The sequence below is a fragment of the Macrosteles quadrilineatus genome, unplaced genomic scaffold (assembly GCF_028750875.1).
Source record: "Macrosteles quadrilineatus isolate MER2022 unplaced genomic scaffold, UCM_ALF_1.0 Scaffold_5__1_contigs__length_97177068, whole genome shotgun sequence".
In the NCBI taxonomy this organism is placed as follows: domain Eukaryota; kingdom Metazoa; phylum Arthropoda; class Insecta; order Hemiptera; family Cicadellidae; genus Macrosteles; species Macrosteles quadrilineatus.
The window spans coordinates 10807911-10828544 of record NW_026542598.1 but is presented as its reverse complement, the minus strand read 5'-3'; the positions used below and the strand labels follow the sequence as shown (position 1 = coordinate 10828544).

General features: G+C 33.6%; 1 protein-coding gene across 1 annotated transcript; it reads right to left on the bottom strand.

The window, feature by feature from the left end:
- Window positions 1-15355: 15355 nt before the first annotated feature.
- LOC128994272 (uncharacterized protein K02A2.6-like) lies at window positions 15356-18694 on the bottom strand. The gene has a single exon (XM_054418688.1). It carries the CDS (start codon window positions 18692-18694, stop codon window positions 15356-15358), a length of 3339 nt encoding a protein of 1112 aa, XP_054274663.1.
- Between the last annotated feature and the right edge of the window lie 1940 nt (window positions 18695-20634).

Below are 20634 nucleotides of genomic sequence, written 5' to 3'. Positions count from 1 at the left end.
AAAATAACATGGGCTTTATGGGTTGTCATGCTGGTTACGAAATAACAACGAAATATAAACAGAAAATCAAAACAAATGGAAGAAATTACAATCACATGTTTTATTTACAGCGTGGGGTGAAAATAGAGAAGCATGTACCTTTTCATTTCATCCCCATGTTAAAGTTGTCACCAGTTTTTTTTAATCGTCGTAGTTGATGTGAGCCTCCAACAGATTGCGCTGATCTAAATGACTAATTTCTGTCGAAACACTATGTTCTTTACCAAGTCAAACTTATGGAATGACTTATTATGAGCAATAGCAACTGTTATCATCAACTTTGTCATAAATACAAAATAAGGTAGAAAGTAGATTTTAAGACACGCATTCAGTGACTGGCTCACACAACTACGTGTTTTTTTATAAAAAAATGACGACAGCTGGTCCATTGAGATGGCATGTCTACTTCAGTATCCAATAGTCAACGTGTACATTACATGTTTTTGGTCGATTTTTCGACCACTGGACAACCACTAGTTAATTGTTAATGAGTGGTGCAATTAGTGGTAGGTACAATGATTCGTTGCATCACTGTCAGTGGCAAAGATAGGTTATAAACAAAATCATAAACTCTCTTAGAAGCAATGAGTCCAATAGTGATTCAAAGCGATGAATCAGTTCAAATTGATGTGTATTTCATCGAGGGAAAACTTGGATTACACATACATAAAATAATCTCACACATTTAACTGTCCAAGCAGTTTCAGAATGGCCTTGAAGATAAGGTATACCCTTGTTATTAACAATATAGATAAATGTCAAGACATTCACCAGAATTGTTAATCGAGTTATTGTTTAAGCCTATTACGATGAATGGGAGCGTTGGAGTAATTTAATTTGGTTTTGATAATTTTGCTAAGATAAAGACATTAGATTAAGTAAATAGGTTAAGGGTTAAAAACTTCTCTTCATTTAGAGCCACTCTAAACTCACAACACCTGCAGCTGAAATCGTTTAAATTAATGTCACAAAGAGTAGACATTATCGTCGCTCTTAAATGTCTGAATCTTCTAATTAACTTTTTTTAGAACTCTTTTTAATGTAAACTAGATTATTCTTCAAGTTATCTATTTCTATCTATCTATCTATATATTAATAGGCAAGCATGTTTCTTTAAAACCTTTTTTCTCAGCTCGCGTACATCGTAGGAAAAATCTACGCATACCGTTAGAAAGCTATTTTCCTGTAGGTGTGCAGAATCCCTTTATAAATTAAAATAGGCTCAAAAATAAGCACAAAAAATGAATTTGAAATTTAAAAAAATTAACATGGGTATTATGGGTTGCTATGGTGATGACGTAATAACAACACAATATAAACAGAAAATCAAAACAAATGGAAGACATTCCAATCACATGTTTTATTTACAGTGTGGGGTGAAAATAGAGAAGGTTGTACAAAACATACTTTTGGTCGATTTTTCGACCACGGGGCGTGCTCTCGTACTTATTTAATACGCAAGCAGGTTTTTTGTGACAATTACTCCTCCGAAACTACTGAACCGATTTACATGTTCTTGGTGTCATTGGAAAGAGCGTAACGTGAAGTTGTGCAGGAAACTTTCTTTTTAGGGAAATAATTAGAGGGTGATGCCCTGGGGCCCTTTAAATTTTCGTATTTCTCCATAAGATTAACATGGGAAACAAATATTGTTATGAAACTCCAGCTGTTGTCAGAAATTAAAAGTGAGAAGAAGAACATATGTTAATTGTAAACAGTCAATAAGTTTGCTAATTTTAACAGTTAAGTTTGCCAGTGCCACAAACATTTTCTCGGTTGAAATGAAATAGTTACTATTTTAATTTGGGTTGGCGTAATTATTACAATGGGAAAAAACGAGAGAGCCTGGATAAATTTATATACAGTACTAAAAAGAAAACTGAATTAACACTGTGCTGTATTTCTTAGTAATCATTGAAAGAGCCGATTTGCAAACTATGGAAACATATGAAAGTCATAGAACACCACCAAGGGGAAGAAATAGAAACTAGGTGTACAATGCAGTTGTCTGCTTGCAATATTGAGCGGAGCCAGCATATTAATTCAATGTCAATGATATATTATGTTCGCATTTTAAATAGAATGCCTATTTGCAGTAGGTATCCAAAGTCAATCTTAAGTCAGGATTAAGTGAATGAATTGTCTACTTGCAGTATCCAATACTAATGATATATTTGGTTCGCATAAATGTAATGCCTACTTATTTACAGATTCTAAAGTCAATGGTACGTCCGGTTCACGTAGACGGGTTGTTCACTTGTACTTATTTAATACGCAAGCAGGTTTTTTTGTGACAATTACTCCTCCGAAACTACTGAATCGATTTACATGTTCTTGGTGTCATTGGAAAGAGCGTAACGTGAAGTTGTGCAGGAAACTTTCTTTTTAGGGAAATAATTAGAGAGTGAGGCCCTGGGGCCCTTTAAAGTTTCGTATTTCTCCATAAGAACAAGGGAAACAAATATTGTTATGAAACTCCAGCTGTTGTCAGAAATTAAAAGTGAGAAGAAGAACATATGTTAATTGTAAACAGTCAATAAGTTTGCTAATTTTAACAGTTAAGTTTGCCAGTGCCACAAACATTTTCTCGGTTGAAATGAAATAGTTACTATTTTAATTTGGGTTGGCGTAATTATTACAATGGGAAAAAACTAGAGAGCCTGGATAAATTGATATACTAAAAAGAAAACTGAATTAACACTGTGCTGTATTTCTTAGTAATCATTGAAAGAGACGATTTACAAACTATGGAAACATAGGAAAGTCATAGAACACCACCAATGGGAAGAAATAGAAATAATGTGTGTTATAAACACTAAAAAACAAAATCAGCTTTCGAAAAATGACAACATATTTACAAGAAATGTTGATTATATCGATCTGTTATGTACATCTTGAGTATTCCATAATCTTTGAGTCGAATCTTTTATAGTCATAAAAAATATGACCGTTTTTCGTTTTAAAATAACGCCTGTAATACTTAGCAATTGCTAGATTTCGAGCAACAGGGACACTAGTACTTATTTAATACGCAAGCAGATTTTTTGTGACAATTACTCCTCCGAAACTACTGAACCGATTGTTATGTTTTTGGTGTCATCGGAAAGAGCGTAACGTGTAGTTGTGCAGGAAACTTTCTTTTTTGGGAAATAATGAGAGAGTGAGGCACTGGAGCCCTTTAAAGTTTCGTATTTTTCCGTAAGATTAACATTGTAAACAAACGTTTTTATGAAACTCCAGCTGTTGTCAGAAATTGAAAGTGAGAAGATCATATTTTAATTGTAAACAGTCAATAAGTTTGCTAATTTAACAGTTTGCTACAAACATTTACTGACTTGGTTGAAATGAAATATTTACTATTTTAATTTGGGTTGGCGTTAATATTACAATGGAACAATTGCTCGAATTCGAGCAACAGTGACACTAGTTTTTCTAATTACTTGATAACAAAGTTAACCATACTAAATATGATAATAGTTGAATGTCTAAAAAAAATCTTCGTAAGAATGAGATAAATGTAGTGTGTCAATGACAGTGTTATAAACTTTTCAATAAAGACGCACAATTAAAATAGAGTATCAAAATATTGACGACTTAACTATGAATTTTAACTTAGTGGTTACCAAGGTATGATTTCAAATCACTTAAGAGTTCCGTTATAGGAATCCCATTTCCAAATTGAGTGACCTAACTGGTTGAATTTGGAGACTGAAGTTGAAGCTCAAATGAACCCACTGTAGCCAGCGTTCCACTAGTCAAAACTAGTTAAAGAGATTCTTGAGCTAGGTAATGGTCAAGAGCTAGGTAAGGGAATAGATATCTTCCCCTAAAACCGCCTAAATATTGTGAACGAAGAATAGTTACATATTTTAAGTAAGTTATATGTTTAATTTCAAACCAACTACAACCATGACATGGAAAGTGTATTTATATTTCACGGTATTGTATCAATGATCTAATGTTTCGCTAACATTTTATATCAAGTGGAAGTAATAACGTATCTTAGAAGATTTCTCAACGATAAATTTGTAAAATAGTTTTTGTTCTATTTCTAATACAAAAATATTAAACACACATCTTGTTTCAACAAACTCTATTTCCAACTAAACTAATGTTTACCAAAACATGTTTACAAAAATCATCTGTCAACAAAAGATATTTACACACAAATAAATCATATGACTAAAAGAACATACTTAATACAACTTCCCGCCTCAAGATGTCTACATCTTCATGAAGCTCGGTACTGCCTCGGTATCTTGATGGACCTTCCGTAATGGGTAACTGTGCTAGCGTCTGGATGATCACGTGAGTTAGATGGACAATTAAGGACCGTAGATGAACAGTTTGAAAGAATGCAATCTTCTCCGTAGTATGGTGCAGGAACTAAGAACGTCTGGTTTCGTCGAATGGTTTTCTTGTCAATGTCCACAAGGTAGGAACGTGGTTCGTTCAATTTCCTGACTACTTTACCATGTCTACGTAGTTCTGTGATCCATACCATGCTTCCCTCTTCTAATTCACTTAAACCCCTCGTTCCATGTCGTTTATCAAATTGCATCTTATACTTCGACTGGTACTTATTCTCCCTCTCAAAAAAGTCTTTATTTTCCACAGGATTTCCAACCAAAGTAGATGGAAGATTGTCTCTTATTTTCCCTCCAAACATAAGTTCTGGAATCAATGGTTCCTCGATGTATTTCTGGTCACAAACTCCTTCTGTCCGATTCGGTTTACCGTTTTGAACTGACGTTTTATTTACCAAAAAAACATTAGTATTGGCAAGTTCACGTTTTTGGCGTTCTAGCTCCTCATGTTGGCGCAAGGTATTAATTGCTTTCTCCAGAGTCAATTGAGATTCCAGCTGGAGTCTATCACTCAGACCCTCATCTTGCATACCAATAATGAGGACGAGAAGCATCATCTCATCATTTAGTTCACCCCATGCACACGTTTTCGCAAGGCCATGCAAATCTGTTATAAATTTTTCAGATGGATCACTCCCTTGCTTGTGTCTCAAAAATTTTGATCTCTCATAAATTATATTCCGTCTTGGCACAAAGTATTCATCAAAGGCCCTAAGAGCCTCGTCATAAGTATTAGGTTTTGGTGAAAACGAATCGAAAATATCTTCACTTCTACTACCCATTACAAACAAAAGTACATCAATTTGCCGAGCGTCGGAAGTGCTATCCAGACCGCAACCCCATCTGTACCTTTGAAAGCGATTCCTCCAGGAATGCCATTCATTCGGAGTAAAAGAGAACGTTTCTGGAGTTAGTAACGTGATATTGACCATAGGAGTAGGAGTATACATAGCTGCATCATTTTCTCGGTTCGTATGTCCCAATGCAAAACCTCGTGACTCATCTTTAGTCTTTCTAGAGTCCCTTTCTGAAACGTAGTTGAGTTCACTTTGGGTGTCGTCCTCACCGTTATCCTCATACCTTTGCCTCCGAGTATTTCGTTTTTTTCTGCCCTTACTTGACATTATGCGTGGTTTTAGACTTTCAGTTCGATAAAAATCCACTAAGCTGCCACCATGTTCTATTTCTTATACAAAAATATTAAACACACATCTTGTTTCAACAAACTCTATTTCCAACTAAACTAATGTTTACCAAAACATGTTTACAAAAATCATCTGTCAACAAAAGATATTTAAACACAAATAAATCATATGACTAAAAGAACATACTTAATACAACAGTTTTAATGCAACACGATAATAGTTTTAGAATACAAAAAAGTAGTAGACTGATAGTGTTGGTGCGTAGTGTGCTTTGATTTTCTTGTTACGTTAACAGCTTTTTTAAGAACTCATTACTTTGTCAATCTTCTAAACGATGTAATATCCATGTTAAACGTTCCTTATGGTAGATAGTCACGCCTTTGCACTATGAGCTACGGAGTATCGAAGTTTTTTTTCAATAAAGTTTCTGCTTAATTTCATTGAGTGCTAATGTAAACACATGCATATGTGCTTACCTTATAGTATTTGCCTCAACCCTTACTTGTTGTATTTAGTTAAAATGATTTGACACTTTGAGAAGACATATAAACTATTTTATAGGCTATCCGCAGATACTTCAAACATTATCTAAAAGGTCCAGTGTTTTCAAAGTTGAGTGGTACGGAAGGGGACAACTTGGTTCTTCAAATCTACTGAATGAGACAGTTAAAGAACCGTCATTGATTTCAGACCAAATTCCAATTAATTGGACCGCTTTTATTAAAAACATTATTTAAAAATGTAGGAAGGTGGTGAAATTGTAATAGGATATGCAGTAAAATACCGCTGAAACTGTGTTATTTGCTGCTAAAAAGCTTACTTATAAGTGCATTTGCTTGAAAACCTTACCCATATTTAATTCCCTACCTAGTAATATTCCATCAAGGGTACTGTCTTGAGGCAACAAACCAATAGGTTATTAGTTTGTATTGATGTAACATAAATATATATGTTTTACTGAAATTTGTTTATTATCAGTTCTCTTCGTTTTTTTTTGTTTTTTTTGTGAAAACTAGCCACCGTTTGTTGAAATTCCAATGTCAATGCTCACATAGATTGGTAATTTCAATGATTGAATGTTTAGGGTGAAAACATAGTCGAGTGGCGAGGGTGGATTGTAGCTGAGAGTTTTTTTTACCCCAATGGTAGCAGAGCTGCACATGCACATAGTGGAGCAGTCAATAGGTTGAGTCAAGAGGTTGAATTACAGTACTTTCGAATATACTGAATACATGGTTTTAAAATCCTATCATCGATCGACTTCCAAATCATATGTCACTGGTTAGGGTTCTATCCTGTTCATCATCATTTACACGTATATATTTTGCTAATATTAGAAACCTAAAGAAACGGAAACTACCTCCACGTCTTACTGTTATGTATTGATGCTCCTTTTACTATTATACTAAATACTTAAGTTACTATGCATGCTAGGTTATACTGTTTGAACCTTTTTTGTTTGGAAGAAAAGGTAGTACCTGGTTAAAATCTCCCCCAAACAATATTATTTTTCTACCCTCGGAACTTAATTCATAGTAATACTTGAAAAAAATGCCAAGACACTTACCGACTCGCCAGGAAAATGAAGTGCATTACAATGCTGGCAGCATTGGTCCAGGCTACCAACACTATTCTGGATTACATATTTTTCATTTGTGAGAGGGTGCCTAACATTTTGGTAACGATCATTATTACCTCCGTTGTAATTTGACATTTAACGAAGCCTACTCTCCTTCGTAGTCTCGGTTTTTTCCCAACATGATACATTTCAACACTAAATTACCATTTTAACCTAAAAACAGAAAACTAAAATCAATAAACAAACAAATAATATTCAATCTTTACATCAGCTGATTTATTTAAAGCAGCTTATAGAAACACTGTATCCGTACTTCGATTAGAAAATGACTGGATGTTTGACGGGCTGTGGGTCAGAGCAGGGGTAATTTTTGACATTTTTTATATTTTTCCACCGTCCTTGGGGACCTTAAGCTTTAAAATAAATCCTCAACAGCCATTCTACCTTTTTCCTAGTTCGAGATTTTCGTGGGGACTGATTTGCTTACGTAAATAAATTATTCATTATTTACGTATTTATTATTTGGAAATCAAAATTGACTTGCAACAAAGTTTTGAAAATATGTATTACGGAAATTCTAGCTATAAGAAGATGTTTTCAAATGTATGATAAATCTGTTCTTTTGCTGGTACTAACATTTAAAACTAAATCAACTTAAATTAATAAATCCGTGGTTAATTTACGGAAAAAAGCAAAATATGGCTTCCTAATGAAGATTAAACCATCAAAAGATTTACCAACAGTTCGTAGAGCGGCCCAGTTTGACGCGATTAGCGTGTAGATATAAAGTCAATGATGATAGTGAAATGAGATGTTTGCGTTTCTCTAAACAAAGCTTCAAAGAAAGTAATCACACACACACACACACACACACACACACACACACACACACACACACACACAACCCCTAGTCGTGTTTACGACGCTTTGACGTGTCAAGACCACCTTTGTAGGTGTTGGTTGACCTTCCATCACAGTACGTAATTTAATCCTGTGGTCATCCGTTGTCATCAGTGTATGTGGGTAGTTTGTGTATGTAAGTGGAGATTTTCTCATAAATACTGCCTAAATGACCACAAACAAGTTATTGGCTTGGGAATAAGAACATTTTATAATACGTAAAGGAACTTAAGAACTAATTTATATGCGAATAGCTTTTATCGTGTATAAGCCAAACCGTTTATCTCGAGGTGCAAGGTCTAGACGATCTGTGGTAACAGTAACATTAAATTTTCTTATCTTAAAATGGATCAAGGGAAATTATAAGGGGTAAGTTTTCAATGGATTCCCCTACTTGAATACCGTAGATTGATTTATACAATTGAAATGTTTAAATTAGTATTTAACAATTATTTTTTTATATTTAGTATAGCACTAGATGAAAAATTATATCTGAAACAAAGATTTACAACATTAATAATTAACACTCTTGTTTGAATATCAACACGAAAAAGTGAATAAATTAAATTTACTTTGATTTTACTACACATTTCCAAGTAAAATAAGCGGAAACATTTTTTCTCGATTTTAATCTAACATATTAAATACTTCATTTCTGCCACATTGAAGTGAGGTGAATATAGTTATAGTTTATAGGTATATACATAACTCATTCTATAAGTTAGTTGGTTATGCGATTTTCACGATTTAAAAACTAATTAATTGAAAGAAGTAAAATCGATTGTTTTTCAAACAAAACCTTACAGAATAAAAAACTACGCCAGCGATGTAATTTAAAATCCCACTTCAATTGCTATTTAAATGAAGTTATTGTTTGTATTGTGTTTTCATGTGGTTTTCCTGTTGTCCCGACTCTCATATGTCTACCATCAAAATCGATCGGTTTATCCGCTTATTGTTATGACAATTTTATTGCGTTAAATTTTCCGACTTTTTGAATTTATAAATAGGAAGAAAAAGTGTCTGAAATGAAAATTCAGTTAGCTGATAGGTTAATTGGGAATTGGTACTTAATATAATTAAAAATTCTAATATCTTTTTTTCAAATTGTCTTAATTATTTTAAAATATAACCTCCAAAAACATAATTAAGGATTTTAATTGGTATTGTGAATTCACGTTAATCGAAAACATTAATAGACTAAACATATTATTAACTTCACTAAGATTCAAACTTATCAAGAATAGAACTTTAAATTTATAATTTATTTTTGTAAAAAAATACAACCGACTTCAAACGCTCTAAAAAGAATGAAATAATTTCAATAAAGTAAACTTTTGTATTAGGCAAGCTCACGTATTTTAAGTCGGCGCGGCTCTATGATGATTTTTGATACAAAATTGAAAGAGGGTGTAATATTGCAGGTGACTATCTATAACTAAAGGTGTTAATCTGCATGTCTTTTTCATAGTTATGCGTTAAGTGTTATTTTATTACCGTAATCAGAGATCGGCATTATAGTGGTATTAACGAGTATCTTTAAAAAAATTATAACGCATTTAAATGTTTCTAACATGGAAAAGTAACGTTTTAATACTAAACTAGCTTCATTTTTCCCTGTCATAATATCAAACTAAATTATTTTCCTATTCATATAGAACATTTGTGTGTGTTATTTTCATAATGCATTTATTCTGAAGTAAACATAAAATACAAGAAAATATTTCCTTTAATATATAAACAAAACAGTTCAGTATGTTTTTTTATATATTTATGTTATCCAGCTACAATTTATAGATTTTCAAAATACACACACAATATTTTATTTCAATCATATTTGCAGTTTGAGCCGCGCCGACTTGAAATACGTGAGCTTGCCTCATACAAAAGTTTACTTTATTGAAATTATTTCATTCTTTTTAGAGCGTTTGAAGTCGGTTGTATTTTTTTACAAAAATAAATTATTTCATGATTTTTAGTGAGTGTATATTTTTTTATATATTAATTACTTGAGGATTTTTGATAAGCAAAACTGTTTGAAACAATCAAAAGTTCCACAGAGCAATCATTATTTTAAAACTGCTTGAGTCACCTGTTCATGTTACATAATCAACTAGCTGTACCCTCGGGCTTTGCCCCGTTTAACTTCATAAGTATTCGCATGGCTCAATCATGTCCTGGTTGAAGTTCGTTCGCTACGCTCACTCACCTTTAGGTTGGAGCTCGTTCGCTACGCTCACTTGCCTTCAGGTTAGCTCGTTCGCTACGCTAACTCGCCTCCAGGTTGAAGTTCGTTCGCTACGCTCACTCACCTTTTGGTTGCAAATTAGCTGTTGTCATAAATTAAAAAAAAAAATGATAGTGCTGCACCCTGTTGGTAATCCTTGTAACTTTAATGCTATTGAACATCATAGAATAGAACTAACTTGTTTAATTGAAACAGCTGTTAAGATTCATTAATTCCTTTTAAATATGAAAAATCATAAGGTTAACATGGGAAACTCCAGAGCCACTGGGGCGGAGCCCGAGAGTCCGATCAGAATAAAAACTACTTAGTTTTCCTATTTAATGCCTAAAGAATCAGTGTACCAAATTTCAGCTTCCTAGGTAAATGGGAAGTGGGAGAATTAGTGATGAGTGAGTGAGTGAGTGAGTCAGTGAGGGCTTTGCCTTTTATATATTTAGATGGGTATGAAAATAAACATCTTTAGATATTCCTTAAGAAAGAAAGAGTTTTCCATTACATTAGGCCTAATGAAAAACTAATTGTCTTTTCTAGATACATTGAAATGTCAGACATCATCGTTTCCTGCAATCGGTGTACTTCTACATTATAAAAAGAAATACAGTACTGTAACGTCTCAAGCCTTTTGGAACAATATGAAAGTTATTCCTCAGCTACCAGCGACAAAACAATCTCTCAAAAGTGGAAAATTGGTCGTTAAAACCATAGTACCTTTCGTATAGTACCTTTGGAAAATATTATATGAAAGATTGGTTCAGCTAAAAGTGGTGTAAGTCATGTAGGGGGTTTTGTTTGCTCAAGATATAGCCTAGTCGAAATTGCAAATCATCTTCCTCTAGGACTTTCCGAAGCAGGCATAATAGTATTGACATGTTATAGTAACTGGGTAGAGAATATTAATAAACATGCCACATCTGCAAAGGAAATATGTATATGAAAGATTGGTTCAGCTAAAAGTGGTGCAAGCCATGTAGGTGGTTTTGTTTGATCAAGATATAATAGCCTAGTCGAAATTGTAAATCATCTTCCTCTAGGACTTTCCGAAGCAGGCATAATAGTATTGACATGATATAGTAACTGGGTAGAGAATATCAATAAACATTCCACATCTGCAAATGCATGTTTAGTAATTAAAATATTTAACACTTTTAACAATTGACGATTATGCACTCTCACACTTCTTAGGTCGTGTAAGGAATAATTGCATTTGATTTATATTTAGACCTGTTTTACAAATGCTTTGGTTTTCACAATACACCTTTATTCCTCAATATTATACAGCTATTCATTGAAACATATATGTTTTTGTAAGTCAGAATATTCAATACTAAAAACAGAATTACTGTATACACAAATCAGGTCAAACGTTGAAATACATTTTTTATAGTAACCAAAACAAAATGCATTTTTCTCAATGTAATTCATTAGACTCCATGGCAAGAAATAGTTTATTGATCAATATGAAGCAACTGTTTCATGAAGAATTGTCTGTAGCTTCATTTAAATGGTCTCAACTAACAGGTGTAGGAATTTTATTATTATTTATTGCCTTCTCTGCACAAATGTAAACAATCTGCACAAATGTAAACAAAATAAATGTTGAATATTTAAGTTTTCAGAATTTTTCACCGAAACAAATATTATACTTAAACATAATATATAAGGTACCAAATAGAAACTCTCCTGGTTATTTTGGTGGTGGAACCACACTGATCGGTAAAAGAATCACAGAGAAATTGGTGAACATACATAGAAAAAAAAAACATCGCCACAAACAAATTGAGAACCTCCTCCTTTTGTTGGTAGTGGGGAAGTCGGTTAAAAAGTCATCACTTTGAGTAAAAGATCTTATATCAACTGCTCTTTGAAACGTACTGTTTATAAAAGAAACCCGATCAACTTATTAATGTAAAAATCTTACCTTTGACTTTTCTTTTTCCTTTTATTACTTTTATAGTTTGTCAACCAAGTGTTTACATAAAATGAGGTAAATATAAATCTTAACTATCGCACCAACAACCACTAAATCTTTATTGCACGTTTATATATATTCGCTAGCTATAACCTCCTATAATCAAATAAAGTATCAAACACTATCCGAGACGATCAAATTATAGATTAAGCTGCAATTAGAGCTCTCAGTTTAACTTAGGTAACTCCGAGATTTGAGATTTTCTCTACAAATATCAGCTTTATTTCCTGCAATCCGATCTTGTGGTTGGTAACATTCAAAGTACAACCGTTACATAACCTATACACTTCAAACCTGTAAATAAATAATAAAGTAAAACTTCAAAAACCTTTTTTTATAGCTAGAGCCTTCCATGGGAAATCGTGAAAATTTACATACAGTAGTAGAAAGTACAAACCTAGGCATTAAATCAGTAACATCATTTAATTGTATGATGAGATCAAATTGATTTTGTAATAGGCTAGAGAAAATTGTTCATTAGTAAATATTTTCATTAGATTATCATATTTTACGACAAGGGAAAGTTAACGTTGTGAAGTGAACTATTTTCTCGTTCTAATGAGTTAAATAATTTTTGTAAATACTACATTCAAGTAAAAATATAGCGCTATTCGTCTAACCATAAAAGATTAATAGTAAGTTAACAATTTCGTATAGATAGTGTTAAAAACATGAGTAGAAAATTTAATGTTTGGCGAGTGCCTTAAAAACGTCTGCGAGTGTCGTTAAAACTATTTACGCGAGTTGCTTACACTACTTTCAATGTTTTAATTACTACAAATCACTACTCATAACTTCTAAGAGAAGTTATGTTCACGTTTATAACCCCTCATTGCCACTGACAGTGATGCAACGAAACAAGTTTCTAAACACCAATTGCACCACTCAACAATTAAATTGGCCTGAACAGGTGATTAGTTGAAGTTCGAATCGTTACAATTTTGCTTATTCTCTCTCAACCCTTGAACCTCATTGGTCCGTTACCCGTGTTGTTATTGTTATGAAAGTAAACAATGCTGTTATGAGAAACTTTTCAATTCTAGGAACTGAACTGAAACGGCTACTTTAAAAAACTGTCGTTGGTAAAATAACTATACAAACTATTTAAACTACATTTATTTTTTAATTGTAAAAACTGTTTATACGCTGTTTATGTGTTACTAACGTTCTATAATATATATCTCAAAATCCTATGTAAATATATAAATCTACTTTCACTGCTTACACAAATGCATATGTAAAGAAACTGTAGACGCACAGATGTACTTTTATATCCAACAAAAATTGCAAAATGCGAAGAAGTCTATTGAACACCATCCAATAAGATATTGATACTTTTCATGCCTTTTTCTGTTAAGCTCTTGAACCTTTCAACTCCCAAGCTATATTGAGTGAAAGCCAATGCCTTGAGGTAGACTTAATATTGTATCTCCGTGTTCCTTTAGGATGTGCATGTTATTTGAATCACTGTTCAAATATAATCCATACATAACTTTTTGCTACTCGGAAAATGTTTAAATTATTTGATATTTGATATTTATTAAATATCGATCCAGCAGTGTTGAAATATATTTTAAAATTCAATCAAATAATGTTCATTAATAGTAATCAAGTTAGTTTTATAATTTTATAAAGGTTATACATTTTTATTTATGATACCACCTAAACTAATTGATTTGAGAAATAAATGTAATGGAATACGTATTCTAGCATATTAATTGTAAAATATACAACGGTTAAAATGTAAGCAGAAAAAGATAAGTGGAAGTAGATAAACTTGTGTACCAGCTCTGAAAAAGAAGAAAGAGAAAACATTTAAGAGGTACATTACTGTATAGATGGTCAACGATTGGTCTTTCTTGTTGGATTATTTTGTTACCTTTCCCCTCTTAAGTTGAACTTTTTGTCAAATAATAACTTATATTGTTAACTGTTTCCTTTCTAAATACCCCCGCCGCAGCAAACCTGCCGACTGAGCGAATTCCCATTTGTCTGAGTTGATTTTCAATTATGTCTATTTAAATAACATTAGGTTAAACGAGTACCTAGGTTTGCTGCTACAAGGAAACTATTGTGGGGTTTTTAGTAAACTATTAATAGCTTAGTGCAAAATAAATAAATTTGCAAAGTGTTATCAAAATATCCATAAACGAGAAAAAGGGAACATTTTACAATATTCGCCATAAGAATAACATAGAAATTTTAAACTTAAAATTGTTTTTATTTTTTCCGTAACCATACAAAAACACTTTGATATAGTAATTTTTTTGTTTTTTTAGGTCTTTAAAAAGGTCTAGAGAGAAATTGGGAAATTTTGTGTTTTGAGGGTAAAAAATGAGAAAAGACTTTTTTACCCCATAAAACCCCCCATACAACCCTGCTCCCATGGTTCTTTCATGCAGGTTCGCGAAATCATTCAAGTTTATCCTGCCATACCTTTAAACCAAATTTCATCAAAATCGGACAAAAATTACTTAAGTTATCGTCTGGACGGACATACATATACATATAAAAACATTTGAATGAATAGTGTTTTTGGCCTCTAGGGACATCAAAATGAAAAAGTTAATCGGTCCCGGGACTAGGTCTTATCGTGCCACCTACGGTAATAACTACTACCCTATAGGGATATTCGCTAAAATATAAAATTAAGTAAAACGTATTTGTTCATTTAACTTGCGTTACAGTGAAGGTTTTAAGACCTGGATTCAATTGTACAAACCTTCTAGTTCCTTCAATTAAACTTTTGATACTTAAGGTTACACAGAATAACGGTTAAAATTTCTGTTTACGCTTATTTTATAATTTGAAGGCCTAACATTCATTACACAGTCTTATAAACAGTGTATTTTCCGAAGTCTATTACAGTTTTTTACTTCTGATTTTGAATGTTACATATAAAAATTTAAAAAGAATACCTTTTTGCTTTTGTTGATTCCACTAATTTTAGTAATAAAAGTTCACATTTTGTATAAGAAAATAGAAGGTAAGTTTTTATTAAACCACAATCTGTAAGTAAACATAACAATTCAATAAGTAAACAAAATAATAATTTGAACACATGTTAGAAATAAAATGTAAATAAAACATATGCTAACACCTCCTCCTCTATTTACTGTGCTGCGGCACTTTACGAAGAATCAGCTGGTCAACATGTCTTCTTATTATTCGTCCATCTTCCAGCTGAACTACGTACATTACATGTCCTTGCTTTTGAGTTATATAGCCCGAATACCACTTGGACGAACCATTGACATATTCCCGCGCTTGCACTTTATCTCCAACTTTGAAATTCCTTTTTATACCGACTTGGACTCCCTTCTTCTGATATTTGTTCGGTTCTAATGTTGGAACAATTATTGCTAGGTTTGTTCGTACACTCCTTCCAAACATTAGGTGATATGCTGATGTACCTGTTGAATTCGGGGATTGCCTGAGTTGCATTAGAAGTCTTTGGATTTTATTTTGCAGTGTACCCTTTTCTTCCTCCATGGATTTTAACGCCTTCTTGACAGTCTGCACGTACCTTTCAGCCTGGCCATTTGAGTTTGGATGGTATGGTGCCGTTGTTCTGTGAATAATCCCACATTCATTCATGAAGTTTTTGAACTCTTGAGAAACAAACTGTCTTCCATTATCTGAAACTAGGATGTGAGGAAACCCAAAAGTTGAGAAGATTTTCCGTAATTCTTGGACTGTGCATGTACTTGTAGTTGTTTTCGTCTGTATCACATCCACCCACTTACTAAAGGCATCCACTAATATCAGGTACTGTTGGCCATCTGTTGGTCCTAAGAAATCAATGTGCACCCTCTCCCATGGATTAGAAGGTTGTTCCCATGGATGGATAGTTTTCCTCGGGTTGTTGCATTTTTCAATGCATTGTCGACATTCAGTTACCATATCTTCAATATCCTTGTCTATACTTTTCCACCAGCAAAAACTGCGAGCTAAAGCCTTCATTTTTATTCCTCCTAAATGAGCTACATGTAGTTCTCGAAGCACATGAGGTCTGAGAGATTGAGGTATCATGACTCTCCAGCCCTTCAGTACACAATCATCTTGAATGGACAGCTCGTTATCGTGAAATCCGTATTGTTCAACAGATTGTCCTGATTTCAAGGCCTGTAGGACTGGACCCAAAACAGCATCGTTGAGAGTTTCCTTAGCCACCACGGTACTGTTGATATTGAGTGTTTCCAGTTGATTTATGTGGTACTTCGAGAGGTCATCTACAGAATGTTCTTGTACAACTTCGATAGGGAATCGAGAGAGATAATCTGCATTGCAATGATGAGCAGTTTGCCTGTACTCTATGTCATAGTCGAACCCGGAGAGAAAGTGAGCATAGTTGAATATCCGTGTTGCCGAGATTGTTGGTAAGGTCTTTGCTGGATTAAAAATTGACACCAGCGGTTTGTGATCAGTGATCAAAGTAAATTTGCGGCCATAACAAAACGGGAAAAACTTTTTCAGGCCCCAATATATTCCCAAGGCTTCCTTATCGATCTGAGAGTATTTTTGTTCTGATTTTGATAAAGATCGAGAGGCGAAGGCAATTGGCCTGTCTGTTCCATCCCTATAGCGGTGCGAAAGAACGGCTCCTACACCTACCGGCGAAGCATCAGTAGCTAAGACCAGTGGCAAGCTAGGATCAAAGTGTACCAACACGTCATCACTTGTAATAATTTCTTTAATCTTCAGAAAACTCTGTTCACAAGCAGAGCTCCATGTAAAAGTGTTTCCTTTTCGTAGCAGCCGATTCAAAGGATGTAGCAGTGTAGCCAAATTCTTTATGAATTTGTTGTAATAATTCGCAAGGCCTAGGAAAGTTCGGAGTTCAGTTACGTTCTCTGGTCTTTTACATTTTAAAATGCTCTGTATTTTAGCATCTGACTTGTGTAGTCCTTTGCTATCGATCACATGACCTAAGTACTCAATTTTGTTCTGGAAAAACTTACACTTCTCTCTATTTAACCTCAAATCATTTAACTTCAATCGTTCAAACACCTGTTCCAGTCGACGAAGAAGCTGTTCCCTGTTAGATCCTTGGACAATTACGTCGTCAAAGAAACATTGTACGCCTTCTAAGTTATGTAATGTTTTGTCCATGAATCTTTGCCATAACAAGGGTGCCACTTTTACTCCAAACATTAATCTGTTCACTTTAAACAGCCCTTTGTGAGTACTGATTGTTTGCATGATGGCACTGTCTTCGTCCATCTCCATGTGCAAGTATGCGTTACTGATATCAAGAGTACAAAATATCTTTCCACAATGCATCTTTGACATGATATCATCAATCCGAGGTATAGGGTAATGTTCGTCTTTAATAACTTTGTTCAAAGTCACCTTGTAGTCAGCACATATTCTGACTGAACCATTGGGTTTGACAACCGGCACAATGGGTGTGCCCCAATCGGATGATTCGACACGTGTGATTATACCCAAAGTCTCCAGTCTTTCAAGTTCCTTCTCTACTTTTTCTTTTAATGCATATGGCATGTGTCTAGGTTTGATGTAAATTGGCTGGGTTTCGTCTTTTACATTAAAATGACCCTTTTCTTTTGATATTTTCCCAATGCCTTCTTTGAAAATGTCTTCGTATCGAATCATCAAATCATCTAGTTCTTGGATGTTTTCGTTTTCACTCGAATTTAATGAATGTATGTCAGCTGCATCAAGTTGAATCTCTCTTATCCATTCTCTTCCGAATATAGAGTCTACACACTTGTTAACAATGTACAGTTTTCCAACAAAACTTTGATCTTTATACTGAACATTTACAAAAACAACTCCTCTTGGATTGATTATTTCCCCAGTGTATGTCTTGAGTTGAACATTTGTCTTGAAAATCCTTTTTGGAGAGTTTAAAAGCTTAAATGTATCATAGGATACAATGCTGAGAGCCGCTCCTGTATCTAACTCCATTGTCATGAGTCGTCCTTCCACTTTTACCTCGAGCATAAACTTGTCATTTGATTTTGAATGAAGTTGGTAAATTTCATGAGTGTCATCATCGCTTGTATTTTCTGCGGTTTCATCTGATTGTTTTACTTCTTTGTTTGGTTTTCTTAGACATACTCTTGCTAAGTGACCAAAACGTTTACAAGAGTTACATTCTGCATTTTTGAACTTGCATTGATGTGCTCTATGTGAATCATCACCACATCTATAGCATTTGTTTCTCAGTTTCTCCAAACGAGTTTGATACTCAGAGAGTTGTATATTGTTAGATTTACAAGGTTTCCTATCTGGCTGTTTGTTCTTGCTTGATACTTGGTGTACTTCCTCTTGATTTTCATTTGTCTTTACTATTCTGCTCTCACTTTTCGCTAGTTCCAATGTAGCAGCCTTTTCGACTACTTCTTTAAACGGTTGCAATAGTTTATCTTGAAGAAGTTGAAGACGTATATCAGAGTCTTTTAATCCCCTGACAAACTGCATTTGAAGTAGAATTTCAGATACAGATTCATTACAACTTGTACAAGTAAACTGACATTCTACACTGAGCTTTCTAAGAGCATTAGCGTAAGCTTGTACAGATTCATTACACAATTGGGTACGTGTCGTAAATTTGTGCTGACGTGCCCAAATACTGGGTTTTGGTTCTAGTTGAGCCATTAACATGTGAATCAATTCCTCATATGGCTTGTTGTGTGGGTCATCTGGTATGCAAAGATCGTATAGTTGTTCATGTATTTGTGGGGTGATTGCCTGTAAAAATAAATCCACTTTGACTCTTGGACTTAAGTTTCCCCGTAATTTTGTGTAGTTTTCAAAGCGTCGAGTGAAGTTTTGAAAACTGTCCTCTGGTGTATACGGCTGGAAAAGAATATTAGATACATTTTGACATGTTGCAGAAGCAGAAATTGCTGTATGTGTATCGTACTTTTTCTTTTCTGCTTCAAGGAATGTCCGTATCTCTCTAAATATTTCTTCTAACTGCCATCGAATTTCTAATTCACTTTCTACTGAATTTGTGTGAAGTTCAATATTTGACTGTGTAACCTCAATTTCAGCCCATATTGCTAAAAGTTTATCTGTGTAGTAAGTGCATGTATCTTGAGAATGTTCACATGTTGGTAAATCATCCTTGAGTTTGATCAAGCGTAGTTCTAGTAATTTCCTTTTCTTTAGACATAAGTCAAATTCTTTTCTACTTACCATTTTACTCGTCGCGATTGTTGATTCCACTAATTTTAGTAATAAAAGTTCACATTTTGTATAAGAAAATAGAAGGTAAGTTTTTATTAAACCACAATCTGTAAGTAAACATAACAATTCAATAAGTAAACAAAATAATAATTTGAACACATGTTAGAAATAAAATGTAAATAAAACATATGCTAACAGCTTTAATCTCCTACAAATAGCTCGGTTTTAGCGAATTTCCAATATAGGGAATAAGCTATTACCGTAGGTCTCATGGTAAGACCTAGACCCGGGACCGATTTACTTTTTCGTTTTGAGGTCCCCAGAGGCCAAAAACACCATCCGTTCAAATTCTTATATATAAATATATATATATTTATTTATATATGTGTCCGTTAGCGCGATAACTTGAGCAAAATTGATCCGATTTTGATGAAATTTGGTACAAACGTGTAAACCTACATTTATTCGAACGAGTTCGCGAACCAGCATAATCGGACCATGGGATCAGGGGTTTATGGGGGGTTTTATGGGGTAAAAATGGGTTTTTCCCATTTTTGACCCTAAAAACTTTAAATTTCTAAATTTTTCTTTAGACCATTTTGAAGAGCTTAAAAAAACAAATAATTTAGTATATTGAAGTGTTTTTGAATGTTCATTGACTACGGAGAAAATTAAAAAAAATTGTAAATTTCAAATTCCCATGTTATTCTTATGGAGAATAAATAAACTGTTCTAGTTTGCTTGTTTATGGATATATTTTAATCAAATTTGGCTGGTTTATTTCATACTAAGCTATCAATATTTCAATTGAAAAAACACACCTCAACATCTTCCCCGTAGCAGCAAACCTAACTACTCACTAAAATTAATGTTATTTAAATAGGAAATAAATCTGAACATTTATAGGGAATATTTTAGTAGAAATCAAGCCGGGTAAATGGAAATTCGATTAGTATGCAGGTTTGCTGCGACGGGGGTATTTAATAAAACATCGATTTTGTTTCACAACGCTTTTTTATGCAGTATTTAATATTTACTACATTTACATGCTGAATATTATTCCACGTGGGTTTTAGTGGTTTTAGTCTGCTACTGACATCATGCCAAAGTGTAATTCTCGTCTGTCTGGGACAGGTTATGAATATTGAATTACTTCGTGAGTTTAGCGTAAAGCGTATCTAATGAATTTCAAGTATGACGTTATATTTGATTTATTCAAGTTCGCTTTA